Here is a 16,591-nt window from a genome sequence, read left to right as displayed (position 1 = left end):
TAACGTCAGCGGCCAGGTCATGGACAGACACTTATTCTGTGGGCTGTGGGGGCCATTGCAGGGTTCTGCGCAGAAGAGGGGTGAGCTCAGGTTTGCACTTGGATAAGATCTGCCCTGTGGTATGAGCGAAATGTTTGTGTCCTGCAAAAATTCATACACTGGAACCCTAGTCCCCTCTGTGACAGCAGTTGGAGGAAGGGCCTTTGAGAAGTGATCAGGTCATGAACGGGGTGACCTGTGATGAGATTACTGCCCTTTTAAGAATAGAAGTGATCTCTTTCCCCATTGTGAGTTCACAGCAAGAAAACAGCCATCTCTACACCAGGAAAAGGGCCCTCATCAGAAACCAACCTGATCTTGGACTTCCCAGCCTCCAGAACTGCCAGAAATAAATGTCTGTTGTCTAAGCCATGCCCGTGCATGGTGCCTTGTTACAGCAGCCCGAGCTGGCTGAGACACCCTGTGTAGGACAACTGGTGACGGGTAACTGGCTCGATGTGCAAACGCTGGGTGGGAGGTTGTAGCAACAGTCAAGGCCAAAGATGATTCTCTGCATGCAAATGAGGCTGCTCAGCACTTGCTGATTATCTGTAAAGGGCTCTATCCTTCATCCAAGGTTCCGGGCGGCTTCCAGTGCTTGTCCGCCTTTTCTGTCCCCCTGCTTCTGCCAGGGCAGCTCTGCCTGTAAACACCTGTTACTTTAATCAAAGTAGGTTTACTTTAATCAAAGGTCTCAATGCTTTAAAAAAAAATTAGCCATTCATTCAAGTGGTTCTTTCTTGACTTAAAGTGGCACATAGAGATCTGTGTCTTGACTGAGTCCATTGCTACTTAGGGAAGGTTCTGGAAACATACACTTGCTGTGAGAACTGTTTAAACTGAGTCCAGGTTTATCTGTTCTCCTCCTATTTTGCCGGGTAGTCATTCTCACAGTTACTTCAGCACTAAGTTGGCCAGGGAAGGCACCTGCCCAATCTTAAACAAAACATTTTAACAGCTAGTCTAGTAACTGCAACCAACCAGGTAAGTAGAAATGGATTTTGGAAATACAGTCCAAAAACACAAACGAACTACCCACCCACTGCTATTTATTCAGGATAAGAATCCGGTACTAAAAACTCAAGAGTCATCTTCCAAAGTCAGCATGTCATCAGGTCCACTGCTAGAAGAGAAAGAGACAGCACGTCGTCCAGCCAGAGGCCAACCTGGAGGACAGGTGTTCATAAAATCCACACCAATGAAGGGCTTGGAGCCCGTGGTTACCTCGCGATGATCATGTGGGCACCTGATACATATTTGGTCCTTACAGCAACCCTATTACGTACTTACCTGTCCTTTCATTTAGCCTTCATAACTACCTGAAGACCCTATCTCCAGATGGTCACATTGAGGGTTAGGGCTTCAACATATGAATGGGGGGTGGAGGGACACAATTCAGTCCATAGCAGCCTCAGAGCCTGCAGGAGGCAGAGCTGGGATCAGAGCCTGGGAGCTCAGACCTCAGAGCCAGGGTGTTAAAATGCCCCCCACTCCCCTCCTCTTCCACTCCCAGCTCTCCCCTCCCCTCCTTTTCCATTCCCACCTCTGCAGGGCTCCTGTTAAAGCATCCCCCTCACTGGGATGTGATTTTTTTTTCAATCCCTTTCTCCTTTGCCCTGGGTTGGCTTAAGCCCAAGAGTACACAACAGCTTCACTTCAGAACAGGTGAAAATATTGCACTTGAGAACTCAACTTGGATCATCACAGGCTTCAGAGCACACATCATTCATCCTTTAGACAAAATTGTCGTGAAAACTCATCCAAGCCCAGCCCTCGCCTGTGCCAATTATAAAGCATGTCAGCAAGAAAGAAGAATGAGAAGGGGGCAGAGCCAGGGTTTCCGAGGCTGCGATCATTCACGCTCCACCTCACGAGATGAAGAGCTGGCGTATAATTAATAGAAGGCAGTGGTATCCTTATGAACCCACCAAGCAATTCCACGCGCTGCTCCCTTCCCGCCAGGCCAAGGGAGGTGGCCAAACCGAAGCCCAGCTGGAAGGGGTGGAAGGGCTGTGGTGGGCTTGCTGTGGTAGAGGGCCTGCAAGCGTGGGCCATGAACCCAGGCAGCCTGGGTGCAAGTCCCCTCTCCTCCACTTACTGACGGTGTGAGTTGGGTACCCCACCTGTAAAATGGGGATAGTAATATTAGGATGGTAGGAAACTAAAGAGCCTGTTAGGGGATTAAAAAAGAAAACGAAGAAGACACTGATCACGTACCAGTAAATGTCAGTGCTCATTTCCCTACAAGAACTAAACACCACAGGCCCGGTGGGATCGCGTCGAATTTAAATCTCAATTCAATTGATTCAGGTACGCGAAGGAGCTGCTCTGAGCCCTGCTTTGCCTCCCTGAGAAACGGGGCCCCGAATCCCCCCGGGGCAAGGAAGACCGCAGTAAAGGCCGATAAGGACAGGGGAGCAACCACGGTTCCGGGCCCGCGCACAATACACTGTTTTAGGAAAACAGCCCCCAGCCCCTCTGGGCGCCCCCCCCTCTCTCATTCTCTGTTTCTGAGACTCAGGTGGGACCAGCCTTCCCCCGCCTCCCCACCGGCGCCAGGTCAATCCTGCCAGCGCGTGACCTTCAGCCTCTGCCACTTAGCTGGGAGGAGACACTAGCGTGGCCAGCGGTCAGCATGCGTCGTGGCTCTGAAAATGAGGTGAACGCAGGGGAAAGCAGGGGACAGACAGATACCAGGTCAGCTGGAATTCCACTTTTTAGTTATAGAACCCAAGAAATTCCCTTTGGGGCTGAAGCAAGTCTAAGTTGCTGTCCACTATACCTAAATAAATCCTGATAACATACAGTGTACAAAGTACTCACCATTGACCAGTGGATTCTCACTTACAGCTTGAAGGGGCTATCTACCATCCATCTGTCTGTCTATCTATCTATCTATCTATCTATCTATCTATCTATGGATCTATCATCTATCTATCTACCATCTATCTACCATCTATCTATCTACCTATCTATCTATGGATCTATCATCTATCTATCTATCATCTATCTATCTATCATCTATCATCTATCTATCATCCATCCATTATTATATATATGCAGGCGCGCGCGCGCGCGCGCGCGCACACACACACACACACACACACACACACACACACACCCTTCTATAGTAAACAACATTTTCATGTACAGAAAACATATTTTCATATCTTTTCCTCTCAATTAGTTCTCAAAACACTCTTAGTAGTAAACGGGATTATTATCTCCATCAACAGGTAAAACATTGAGGGGGGAGTTTGAGAGGTGACTCTAAAATCAAGCAGCAGGTCTGCTCCTTTCTTGCTTACAATAGCAACACAATGTCATCCGAGGCCAACATTTGCAGAATATTCTTATTTACCCAGCACTTTCATGGAATTAAGCAGCATCTGTTGTTAACCTGTTGGCATCTTGGAGACTGTGGACAGAGCATCCAAAAAACGTTGCCTCAGAAGGGACTACTCTGACGTAACCCCCCCTCCTCCAACACGCGTCCCAGCCCCGACGTGCGTCCGACCCCCTTGGCCCACTCTGAGGGGTCTCCTCTGGGAAAGTTTGAACTCAGAGATCCTTGTCTCAATATTATTTATATTGGCAAGATAACTAGAAACAGCCCTACGTGACCTATATGATAGGATTAGGGTTCAATACCTCATTGAACTTCTCCAAGTGGAATGCTATTAGCCATCAAAAAGGACTCACAAAAAGTTTGCAGTCATGAGATAAAACTCCTAGAAGACTATGAATTTGAAGAATCAGAATACAAAATGATATGCATGTGTTTTCATGTCAGTGACATATATCGATATGAGAAAAGCAGTACAAGCAGAACTACACACCAAAACGTCATCCGGACGTGGCAGGGTCCTGGGTTGTGGTTGCCTTCTTATGTGTTTCATTTTCTGAATTTTGCAATGAATGCTTTCCTAATTAGAAATTTACTTAAAAAAAAATTCCCTGTACAGCAATCAAAATACGAAGGGTTTATTTCCCCCGAAGAATGGCCATGTTTGAATCACTGCCAGAGACACGAAGAGCTTGCCTTTGTTATTCAGACTCTCGTGTGTAACAGAGTCTGGTTTTCCCCCCACGGAAATGCCTCGACTTTCTCAACTGGGACGATCGATGTCCCTCTTTGTTCTAAATCACCCAGTGCTTGGAGTGCTTCTATGACAAGCCATCGAAATGACCGGTGGTATTAGAAGTACAGGCTGCACTGCACTTTCCCACCGGGGGTCGCCTTTGATGTTCTTAAGATGAACGTTCAGTCAACTCAGATACAGAATGAAACAGTTTGTTTCCTGTAATAGCCTGTCTCTCCCCACTTGAACAAAACCCGGCTCGGGGGACGTTTAGTCAGTGCCTCCCACGTGTCTGGGACTGGGTTAGACTCCCAGAAACAAAGAACCAAGAAGCAGCCCTTGCTTTTGAAGGCTTCTGGCCTAAGTGCCTCATACGCTGGACGAAAGGCACGCACGGGGTTTGGTGAGAGGAAGTCGGGGAACTGGGGACGGGGAGGTTTCAGGAAGGGCGGTCACACACAAAGGCACAGAGGCAGGGAACCACCAGCTGGGTGGCATTTCTCGGATGCAGATTTAAAGCAGAGATGATGGGGTGGACAGAAAGCTCCAGAACATGGGTCCCAGCGGGCCTTGTGGGCTGGATTCAGAACTTGGAATTCAGCATGTCCATGCCGGGCAGCCATCCTCAGTCCCCCTTGCCCTCAACTCTGTGGGTGTGATTTTCTAAAAAGTCCAACTCCCCTTAGAAGAGACGCTATTTGGCGTTCTCTTACCACATTCCACATTGTTCTCAGACAGACAAAACCCTTCTCTTCTAGATCTACTTTCAACTCTGATTCACCCGGTAAGAGAACAGAATTAAAATCACGCATACGATTTCCCCAGAACATGGACTCTGCAACATATCCAAAAGAATATCTGAACCCAGAAGATCCCATCCCTTTCTCTTTGCAGCACGAGGTGCCGTCCAGCAGAGCCGTGCAGGCATTTGGCTCTGTCATGAGGCATTCACGGGGCCTCGGAGGGTGTCACTCACCACAGGTTGACCAGGAAAGAGTGCTCCAGCCCCTGCATGATCTGAAGTTCCCGGAACACGTTCCGGACTTCATCCCTCTCGATGCACTTCTGCTTGTTCATGTACTTCATGGCGTACATTTTCTTCGTGTCTCGCTTCTGCACGATGCATACCTGAGCGACAGACAAAGGGGAGAACATTGAGGCCAACACTGGAAAAAAAACGGCAGCCCTCATGCATTCCTACTCCGGCGTTCAAATGTGTGTTCTGAAAACCTGCTACTGGAGCAGCTCGGGCTGTGTCACCACCTCGCCGCATCTGGAATGGGCATGTGACCCATGCCAGGTCAATCATGCCAGCCTGTCACCTCCAGCCTCTGCTCCTCAAATGGAGGAGCTGGACCAGATTCACATGTTCGCCAGATATTTACACTCAGTGTTGGCCAGTAGAGGTGCTGGGAAAGGAGCTGCAGTTGCAGGAGATGGAAGCAGCAGCCCTGCCCTCAAGGAGCTCACAGCCCAGGAGCAAACAGACAAAGGAACCTGTGTCTACAACCCTGAGACATACGGGGTCAGTGCCCACCCGGATCCCCTGACCCGTCCCGCTTCAGTTCACAGTACCCACCAGCCCTGATTTCCTTTCCGGAGGACTCTGTCTGCCAGGAGAGCCCACTTTGGATCCATGCACAGAACCAGAAATGCTGGAGTTACGGCGGCAGGAGCAACACGCGACCCGCGCTGGGGGCTGGGCGTCTACACCCCAGCCCCCTTGTCCATCCAGTGGGTAAGTCTGGGGCCCCCGGAGCTCCCAGAGTTTGAGATTGTGCCCACGGGGGTAGCTGGCTTGATGGCGCACCCTTTCCTGGCCGTCTTCCTGCCTCTCCTTTCCTCATCACTTCCCACCTCACCTACCTGGGCTTTCTCTACCTCTCCTGGGCCCGGTACCCAAATTCTTGCCTCAGAGCCTGCTCCTAGGGAAACCGCAACTAAGACTCCTGAGCACTGGGCACAACGGAGAAGCTATAACGCAATGGGGACAGCTCCCGTGCATTGAGTGATTCACTGCCAGACACTGAACCAGCCGCCTCCTTGACTGTCTCACTTAATCCCCACAAGGACCTCACGAATTAAGCCTCCATCTTCCCTCGAGCACGAGGACACTGTCGCCCTGCGTGCACTGATTAACATGCCCAGAGTTGAACAGCCTGCTTACACAGCAGGGCAGAGAGTCAAGCCCACCAAGGTCTGCCTTCTGAGTGGCTCCCTTACGGGGGCAGTCAGGCCAGAGTGGGAGGATGGATTGTCAGAGGGATCTCTGGAGGAATTCATGCCGCAGGGCGAGCGTGAACGGATGGGAAGACGGCAAGGACAAAGGACGATGCTTCCCAGGAAAGGCCACTGATAAAGGAGGGTGTGGAGCCCTCGCACACGCAGCACGAGTGAGGCAGGGCTGGAGACAGTCAGCAGGGCGGACGCCCTAACCATGACCAGTTAATAAGAACGGCACCGTCCAGTCTTCCCAACAACCCATGAGGATCTGTATTCTTTTCCTCCGGCTGCCACCACAAAGACCACTAACTGGAGGGCTTACAAACAGAAATGCATCGTCTCATGGCTCTAGAACCCAGGAGCCCAGCATCGAGGTGTCAGCGGGGTGAGCCCCTCTGAAGGCTCGTGGGGAGGGTCCTTCCTGCCTCTGCTACTTTCTGATGGTTGCCATCAATCCTTGGCATTCCTGGGCGTGCAGCTGTAGCATTTGAACCTCTGCCTCCATCATCACATAGCCGTCTGCCCTCTGTGTGTCTGTCTCTGCCTCCAAATCCCATATTCTTATAAGGGCGCCAGCCACACTGGATTCAGGGCCCACCCTCATCCAGACAGACCCCATCTTAACTAGTTCTATCTGCAAAGACCCTATTTCCAAATGAGGCCACATTCTGAGGTGCCAGGTAGACATGAATTTGGGGGGACACTGTGCAACCCACTACAGGTAGCTACTTCCTGGTCCTCACTGGACAGATAAAGGAAGAGACACAAAAAGGTTTTAGAACTTGCTCACGTCTCAGGGCTCAAACCCAGACTCTCTGCCTCCCCAATGGGCACTCCTCACCTATGACACCTCCTCCCTGAGAACAGGGCACGTGAGAGAGAACACCAGGTCACGGGCCTGGGGGCCTAGCTAAGGAGCTGGGGGCTTTCTCCGGGCATCCCAGGTTGCACGTCTCTTGGAAATCAGACCCCTTTCATCCCCGACGTGCTGTGAATCTATCTAAGGCAGACATGAGACAATTCAGATACGAGGCTAAATTCCGAATCGAGCTTTGGTTCCGTCTCAGTCTCAGCCTCGGTCTGCACTGAGTTAGCAAAGCCCACCCTGCCCACCGGGGTGACACTAAAAGAGATGAAATGAGACTGAGGCAGTGAGCGCGCCCATCAGGATTAGGGGGACGGTCAATGTCATGTGAATTTTAATGCCTTAATTAGCATAGTTCATGAAACCTCCAAAAGGATGTTTCTTCCAGGCAGTAAAAGTAGTGGCATAAAGGCCTATAGAGCTTCCTTTTCCAATGAACTTGAAACTGTACAGCGCCAGGAGGGAGAGGTGTGTTGTTCAAAAGCACCGTGGTGCCCAGGCTTTGTGGGGATCCTAGCAGAGACCCCTGGAGCCCTGGGCACAAGCCCCCGAGACCCATGTCTGCAGGCAGACATGGGGTGGGCCGGCCACTCCACTCATCAGGATTTCTCATCTCTCTCACTTCTCATCTGTCTTCTCAGAAGAGATGGTAAGCAGACACCGCGTCTGCCGGGGCTGGGAGCCCTGCGGTCCAGCTGGCTGCATCCGTCTCAAAGACCTTGGGCTGTGATTGGACCGAGTCTGTTCCACGCCCATGCTCCCAAGTCCATGAGGTCTTCAAATGAAGGCCTCGCTGACTCTTGTCATAACCATAACCAGTGTCATCGGTTACGATGAAGGGCAAAGGTGCCCAGGCGGCTCTCACCTCCTAGGGAGGGGCCCAAGGAGGGGGACACTCAGAGACAGATGTGGCATTGGAAGAGATGCTTCAAAATTAAATTAGAATTCTAGCTTTCAAAGCAGAGAGAATGATTTGAATAGAGCTTAGAAGTCTGACTTCAGTACAAGATGAAGAAGGGCTGTTAGTACAGGAGGTAGGACAGAGCTTGGAAGTCTGGATTTACAAGTAAAGGAAGACAGGCCCGCTGATGGGGGTCTTGGTTGGCTCTACGATGACGAATGGGTATGTCTGGGCCTTGGCACCCTCCTAGGTAAACTGAGGACTTGGATCTATTTTCTAAGACCTCCGAGAGACACTCCATGTTGCTCAGGACACAGAGCTAAGAAGGCTGGCGCTAGGTCAGGACAGCGGGGCTCTGCTCCTAGCCCTCTTACAGACCTCAGTGGGGCCACACGCAGATCCCTGGCCCCTCTCGCCTTGCTTCCTCATTGGCCAAGCGAGGCTGGTAGAAACATCCGAATCAACCTGACCAGGAGATAAAGAGGCCAAAAGTAAAATAAAATAAAATAAAATAAAATCTAATAAAGTCTAATGCACTGGGTAGAGACAAAGAAAGAGTTTGGGCTCTGGGGTCACTGTGACCAGGGTTTATATTCCAGCTCTTTGCTGTGTGACCATGGGCAAGTCACCCAGCCTCTCTGAGCCTCAGTCTACTCATCAGTAAAATGAGAGTGATCTGTTCTTCCTCCCAGGGCTGTGGTGAGGACATGGGAGGAAATGTCTGTGAGGTGGGTGCTATGACGCCGGCACATTGGAGGCACCGAATGGAGGCGAGTTTTCTTTCCTTCTCATAGGGGTCTGCACACAGAGTGCTCCCAGGCAGAAGGCTCTCGGCAAATGGCAGTTGTTCTTATGATCACTAGTACTGTTATCACAACCATCACTACGGATTCATCTGAAAGAAGGGTGGAGAGCTGTGAGGGAGGTCTGCTCCCAGGACACAGGGTCACAGGCCTTTCTGCCCCCCACAACAGTCGAGCAGGCCTGAGCAGCTCTGGGGGACATGTCTACTGGCCTGCCAGGGTGGCTTGGGCTAAGCCCTTCACGTTGCAAAACCAAGGAGTAAGGACAGTTGGGAGCAGCCCCCAGGCTTTCTGTCAGGTAGGATGACTAAGGCACAGGGACTGGAACGGAAAAAAGCTAAGAGGAAGGGAGAACAGGCTGTCGTCATGTTGGAACAGCTATCCTCAGAAAGATAAGCCCAAGGCCTGACGCTTGCAGCCTGGGAACACGACCTTGTTTGGAAAATAAGACACACATGGAGGAGAGAGGGTGATGTGACCCTGAGGCCGACTGGAGAGAGGATGTATCTACAAGCCAAGGAACGCCGAGGAATGCCGGCAGGGCCGGAAGCTCGGAGACAGGCATGGAACAGATTCTCCCCAGAGCACCCAGGGCTGGGAGAGCAAAACCTCCTGCTGTGCTAAGCCCCCCGCTTCGTGGTGCTTTGTCTCAGCAGCCACAGCAAAAGAAAGGTTGGTAAATGTCCATCGTGGCCATCCACCTGTGGCTGACCAACTCGGCCAGCACCTCTGGGATGCTTAGGGTGACGGGGTTTCAGGACATCTCCAGGTCTAAGCTGCGGTCTCCTGGCAGCCAAGCTGGAGAGGCTCACCCAGAGGCAGAATGGGACGTCCCGATGGGAAGATGTCAGAAAAGGCAAAGGAGCAATGACATCCATCAAATTGGTCAGTAATGGATCATGTGCTCTGGCCCAGGCTGAAAGCCATGCGCGAGTGAGCCTGCATTTCCTGTGATATTTAGCTCTTAATCAAGTGATCCCTGAGAACCAGCAAATTCCTTCAAAGTCTGCCTCAAGCCAAACACAGCCTAATTAATATGAAATGAATAAATATTTCATTAAGCAGAAATGGATTCCATCCTTTATAAAAGATGCCTGTACAAATAAAGGCTTCTAATAAACACATCGTGTTCCAGAATTCTAAAAATGATTTTCAAGTAAGAACAAGTCACCTTTTCAGGCTCACAGGAAGTTAGGCAACTTGCCCAGAGTCACCTGCTTGAGCCAATTCCAACTCAGCGCCGTCAGGCTTGGGAGCCAGCCGAGACTCTCTAACCATTGTGCTATAAACTGATTAACTCTCGCACTTTCCTGAGAAGAGCAGTCATATATTCCAAGTTCCCACTTTGGCAGGCACAGTGCTGGCTGTGTATTACACATCTCTGCTGCCACTGCCCCATCACTAACTCTGTCCCTGCCTCAGGACCTTTGCATCTGCTGCTCCTTTCATCTAGGGTGTTCACAGGGTCTGTTTCCTTCTTAACAGTTAGGTCTTGGCTTAAATGTCTCCTTCTCAAAGAGGCTTTCTCTGTTACCCTCTCCTCCAATGAAAGCAGTCCTATCCCACCCTCACCCCACCCCGGGTCCATGCACTCAACATCTCCCATAGAGCAATTATCACTGCTGAGGTATCATATTTGTTTATTGTCTATGTGTGCCTCTGTTCCCCTACTAAACATCAGGGACCTCAGCCAGCTTGTTTGTCACACCATCACAACCACCTAGAATAATGCCAGGACAGAACAGTGGCCATAAGTATTTACTGTCCAACTCAAAATCCTGCTATGTGTCCTGCCATGCTACCATTACCTTAATGGCCTAGCAACTTAAACTATTCCAAAAGACTACACTTTTAAGGCGGAAAAAACCCAAGTCAAATGTTCCTGAACATTCAAACTGATAAACACACACAGAGGGCGCCAAAAAAAAAGTATACATATTTTAAGAAAGGAAAAAACCGCATGAAAATTGTAATACTCAATTATACCAATAACAAAAGATGAACACAAGTCACATTTGACTTCTGCAAGTACAAGAGGTGCTCAAAGTGGTCACCATCAGTGTCCAGACACTTCTGATGACGGCGAACTACTGCTTGAGCAACGCTGACCAAAGCGTCCACTTGTATACGTGTTTTTTGGCACCCCCGGTATAATAAATCTAATCCCTGCTTAATTCCAGATTGGATTTGTTGCAGTCTGGGCCCTCAATTGGTTAGACTGCTATTAATGAAATATTTTTTTCACACTAAAAATTCACATGCAGATGTGAAAGCCTGGACTGTGGATGGAGACGACTAATAATACGCTTGTGTGTGGAAATGATCATCATCATATAATAAGGCAGTGTTGAGTCCACAATTACCATCTGTGCAGTCCTTGCTCGGTTTCATCCAGAATCTTCCTTTGAGGGGCATAAACGCTATTATCATATAACTGTGCCACTGCTGCTATTTCATGTGCAGACTGCCCTCTGGCTAGTCCATGAGTTTTAATTAACTCCTCGTTTTTTTTTCTGCTTCAACCCTCTGGCTGTTTAAGCGGAGGGTCCACTTGCCACTCTAAGAAAGACACTTTAGAGGCAAACTTCTAGAAAGTTCTCCCAAAAGTATGCTCCTGCTTCCCTTGAAAATCACGAAGCCCTGATGGCTTCAAAGTTCACTCAGAGCAGAACGCCTCACTCTGGACTCTCTTTGCTGCTGCAGAAATCAAACTTCCACAGGCTCCACCATCGGTGGGGTCAGGAGGAGTGTGGGTGGGTGGAGAGGCAGGGTGGTGATGAGAGGGCCAGTTGTGAAAAATAAGTGTTTGCAGCCAGGGAGATGGAGGAATTGGCCTCAGGGCCCCAACCCAGAGACAATCAGTATAAACTGGTCAACTAAATCTTATCAGTTGATTGGTTAATTGTCAAGTTCTTCATTCATATAATATTCATTTATATAACAGTCACTCACTTATATTACATATCATATATATGTTCTATATATCATTGGTACATGTGTGTGTATATACTATATGTGCATATATACATATATAGTTGGTGGATATGAATACATATGCATATATGTGCATGTGGATATATACATATACACATGCATGTGTATATTGTTGCTATACATATACATGTATGTACATATACATGTGTGTATCTATATACTATATATGTACCTATATATATATACCGCTTAGTGGCTATATTTTTTAATATGTGTATATACATATACATGTGTGTATATACTACTTAGCAGGTATATATGTATATATATTTAGTATATATACATATACTGCTTAGAGAGTATATCCGTATATACATATACATATGTACATGTGTATATATATATATATATATATGAGCAGATATATGCCTATATATCTATATATGTATATACATATATGTGTGCATGTATACTGCTTACTGGGTATGTGTACATGCATATACGTGTGCACATTTTTATATACTGCTTAGTGTGTATATGTGTGCATATGCATCAAGCACATGTGTGTATAAATACATATATGCGTGTATATATACACTGCTTAGTGGTGTGCATATGTAAGTATATGCATCACGTATATATGTGTGTATAAATACATATATGCGTGTGTGTATATATATATATATATACTGCTTAGTGGTGTGCATATGTAAGTATATGCATCACGTATATATGTGTGTATAAATACATATATGTGTGTATATGCGCGTGCACACACACACACACACGCTGCGTGGTAGGGAGGGCACACAACAGTGAACGGTGAGGAAGCACTGCCGCCCTCACGGAACTTATGTTCCAGTGCAGAAACCGAACAACCCGGAGGACAGATGAGCAAACACACGGAGTCCCTTTTAGTGACAGGTGCAGCGACACAGAGGACACGAGAAAGGTACAGAAATACGGGAATGCTTGGGGTGGGGCGGGGTCGAGTGGGATGGCGTTCAGGGAAGGCCCCATGGAGGGGACGTTTCAGCGATTACCTGTATGGTATGAGTGAGCCTTGCAGAGATCTGGGGGACGGTAACTGCGGGGGAGGGTACGGCAGGTGTAAAGGTTCTGAGCTAGAAAGCAGTTCAGCGTGTTAGAAGGGCTGGAGAGGACTGAGGAAGAAGACAGGGGCAGAGGGAGGTGTCAGCAAAACAGGCATCAGCCACATTGCAGACAGAGCCTCGCAGGCTGGCACGAAGAGACGAGCGTTCTTTCAAGCGGCAACCACGTGATCTAATTCACGCTTTCTCCCATCACCGGCTGCTGTGCAGACCGGGCTCTCTCTCTTCTTTCTCGCTCACACATCCATGCAGGAGGCAGCATTTACTGAGCTTTTCTCATGCACTGAGCCTGAGCCAGCTGCTGATAGGACCAGGCAGATGACAATGACCAGACCTGACCTCTCAGAATCTCAGTCTGAGGGTGGAGGCAGACAAGCACCGGAAGAGCACGCCTCAGCCAAATGTGCTGTGAGATGGCAAGGCGAAGCCAAGAGGGCCAGGCTTCTCACTGGCACGTCCCTTCAGGTGGATACCCGAACCTTTCCAGAGCCCACCAGGTCGGCCAGGGAAATCCCAGCCCCGCTGGCTTCAAAAAGACATGGGGCTGCGTGGCCTCTGCCCCTTATTTTCACATTAAACCTTTAAGACCACTCTGAGCATTCTTGTTTTTCAGAAGAGAAAACAGGGGTTTGCAGAAGCTATACAACTGGTCCAAGTTCACATGGACAGAGGCAGCAGGGCCAGAGCCGGGCCCAGGACTCACCATCTCTAAAGCCCGTGCTCTTTTTTCAAGGCTCTGTTGCCTCAAAACCCAAATGTCCAGTATTGCTGGCTATTGACGGATAAGCTCTTACTGACCCCAATGCTTTTCTCCTGACCCCAGTGCTTTCCCCACAGATTTGCATGTGACTAAAGGTAGTGTCAATCCAACTTCTGTATTTGGGAGGGACATATGGAAACAAAACAGGCCGTATGTGGCAGTGGGGTCCTCTCCAGGCCTCTGATTCATCATATGGGACAAGGATGATGACAGGTGTCTGGTTCCCAGGACAAAGACTGTGAGTTTCTGACTGGTCAGGACTCTCTCCGGGTTACAAATGCTGAGAGCCCAACACGATCTCGCATAAGCAAAATAGGATGTCCGTTTCCATAGCTGGAAAGGACCATGGATACAGCTCATGGGGCCAGAAGAACACAAAGATGGCGGCACTGGTGGTGACTGCCCCTGTCCCCTGTCATTCACCTCCACACTCCTCAGGCTATAAACACCTGTGACTCTGTGCTGGGGGGCTGTTTTCTGCTATGAACGGGGCAAGCCAAAAGTACAGGAGAGGTAAGGCAGCTTGGAGCAGCCCTCCACCAATGATGAATGGAAAACTGTGCCTAAAAACATCAGCTCCTCTAACCTCGGCTGTCCTCAAGGCACGCCCTGCACTGTCTCCTAGAGGTCCCACGTGGAGGTGAGTTCAGATGCCACAGCGGTAAGTCACCTTGTCAAACACCCATAATTGGCTGCCCTCCTTTCGATGTCTCACTCACCCGCTCTTGCACATGTTCCCTGGGGTCATCTCCCCATAAATTACTTGCACTCAATTGTTTCTGCCAATGTCAGTTTCTGGAGGACCCCAAGGCAGTCGCCAACAGGGCCAGCACTAGGGCGAGGCAAGCAAGGAGCCAAGAGGACAAAAGGAAGGAGGCCAAGTATCAACCTTCATTTGCAGGACCCTGGGAGCGATGCCTACTTACATCCTGCACCCAGGTGCCTCACTTCCTCACCCCAGCCTTAGCTCCACCCAACAGGGCTCCCTCTTTCCACCCGCCCCTACCATCTGTGTCTGCTTGTCTGCTTTGCACCTTACACAGATCGACCTTCACTTTCACCAATGGCTGAGGAAAAAGGCACCGACAGATGCAGACCTGTTGTCTTACAGTACATGATTCAGGAAGAGAAAAGAACAAGCCTTTCACCTCCAATTCTGTGAAAGGATTCTTAATGGCTGGGCTTGGATCACACAGCTACTCCTTGGAGCAAGCACTGGTCTAGGTAAACAGGGTCCATGTGGCATGTCCATCTCAGAGGGTGAGGAGGGGACAATGATAGTCCCCTGGGAGTGGGGACGTGTTCTCCCAAGGGAAAGGATGTTATTATGATAAGATTCAGGAGACTGAAAAGCATGCTGGGCAGTCAAAACCAGCAGCTACTATAGTTCTCTCCTCTCTGTTTTACAGATGACAAAAATTAAGCTTCAGAGGTTAATTTACTTTCCCAGGAATCCACAACTAACACAGGGCAGAGAGGCAGCCTGACCCCCAAACCACAAGTGTTTCCACTGGATGTGTAGAAACACTCGTCTCTGCCTCAACTGTCCCAGAATTCAGTCGTAAAAGGGTGATTAAAAAACGTCAGTAAATTCTTCATAAAATCAATGAATTGCTTGCAGCTGTTTACTTTGGTGCAGCACTGGGAAAACACGACTTCTCCCAGCATGAAAGTGAAATGAGGTCTCTGTGAATTCACATGTGCTTTTTCCTGATAACCAAGGCTATTATCGTAGTTTAACAATGAAATGTCTTTCTGGAAAACTCTTAATAAATGCCAGATATCGAACCTGCCAAAGACAGAAAGCAAAGACAAAATACTCAGTCTGAGGAAGGTGGTTTTCTCCCTCCCACGCCAGCCCACCTCTACTGTGAATTTCGTAATAGTCATGTAGACTTCTGCTGTACCATGAAAGGCAGCAATTATTTGGTATGCTGACCAGAACAAAGCTATATCCTACTGCCTTGAATTAACTAACTTCATCCTGAATACCAGAGGTTTCTATGTATTTCACATGAGCATGGCTGTCATCAAGAAATTGCTATGACTCAAGAGTGACGTAAAAATAGAGCCTCTAGACAGCTTGCATTTGTTCCAAAAGATCCATTATTTTGACACATTTACGCTCTGGGTGACAGGTCCTGAGAGCCAAACCAGCAGGCAAACAGCTGCACGAGTGTAGGCAGAAAAGGTAGACAAAACTTTCAAGGGACGATGACGGGGTATAACCAATTTAAACATCACAAGGCCGCATGCAGACAGACTTGGTAGTATGGCATCAATGGATGCCAAGGGCTCAGGATCAAAATCATCAATGCCATGAGGGCAAAAGCAAGGTGCTTCTGGGTTCTATCTGGTGCCAACGGAGCTGTGGATTAAAATACATGCTTCAGTTTTCCTTACGTCATGAAATGCTCAACATTAGGATGACAACTGACCAGGCGTAAAGGTTTAATGGGAGTCTAAAATATTTTATTGTTGCTGCTTGTTTCACCACTATCCATGAGATTTAGGCAGACTTCCTAAATTGTCTGAGCCACAACTCTTCTCCTAGAAAAGGGGAGCCTCCCATGTGGCACAGAAGCTCTGCCCCAAACTCTGGCCAGTCCCTAACTATCTCGTGTATGGGGGGACTGTACACTGCATAGCAAAGAGGGAAAAAGCAGGCTGAGATCTGTGTATCCACCCAAGGGGCAGAGCTGTGTGAGTCCAACCACCTGTCTGCTTCTTAAAAGTACATTTTCAAAGAAATACAATAGAATCCAAAGTCTCTACATAATATTCAGTATCCAGGATGTAATCCAAACCAACTCAACATATAAAGAACCAGGAAAATGTGACCCATTCTCAATGGAGATGAATCCTAAGATGA

The 16,591-nt window shown here is 48.7% G+C and overlaps 1 protein-coding gene across 1 annotated transcript in view; it reads right to left on the bottom strand.

Annotated features, from left to right (window-relative positions):
• Positions 1–16,591, bottom strand: part of STK32B (serine/threonine kinase 32B) — a 299,588-nt gene that overhangs the window by 215,500 nt on the left and 67,497 nt on the right. The window contains exon 3 of the mRNA XM_019661148.1: positions 5,098–5,249. Coding sequence (XP_019516693.1) covers positions 5,098–5,216 — 119 coding nt within the window. The 5' untranslated portion in view covers positions 5,217–5,249. The remainder of the gene's footprint in view (positions 1–5,097; positions 5,250–16,591) is intronic.

Source organism: Hipposideros armiger, unplaced genomic scaffold (genome assembly GCF_001890085.2).
Source record: "Hipposideros armiger isolate ML-2016 unplaced genomic scaffold, ASM189008v1 scaffold_337, whole genome shotgun sequence".
Taxonomy (NCBI): domain Eukaryota; kingdom Metazoa; phylum Chordata; class Mammalia; order Chiroptera; family Hipposideridae; genus Hipposideros; species Hipposideros armiger.
The sequence above is the reverse complement of the archived record's forward strand: the minus strand, read 5'-3'. Positions and strand labels throughout refer to the sequence as shown.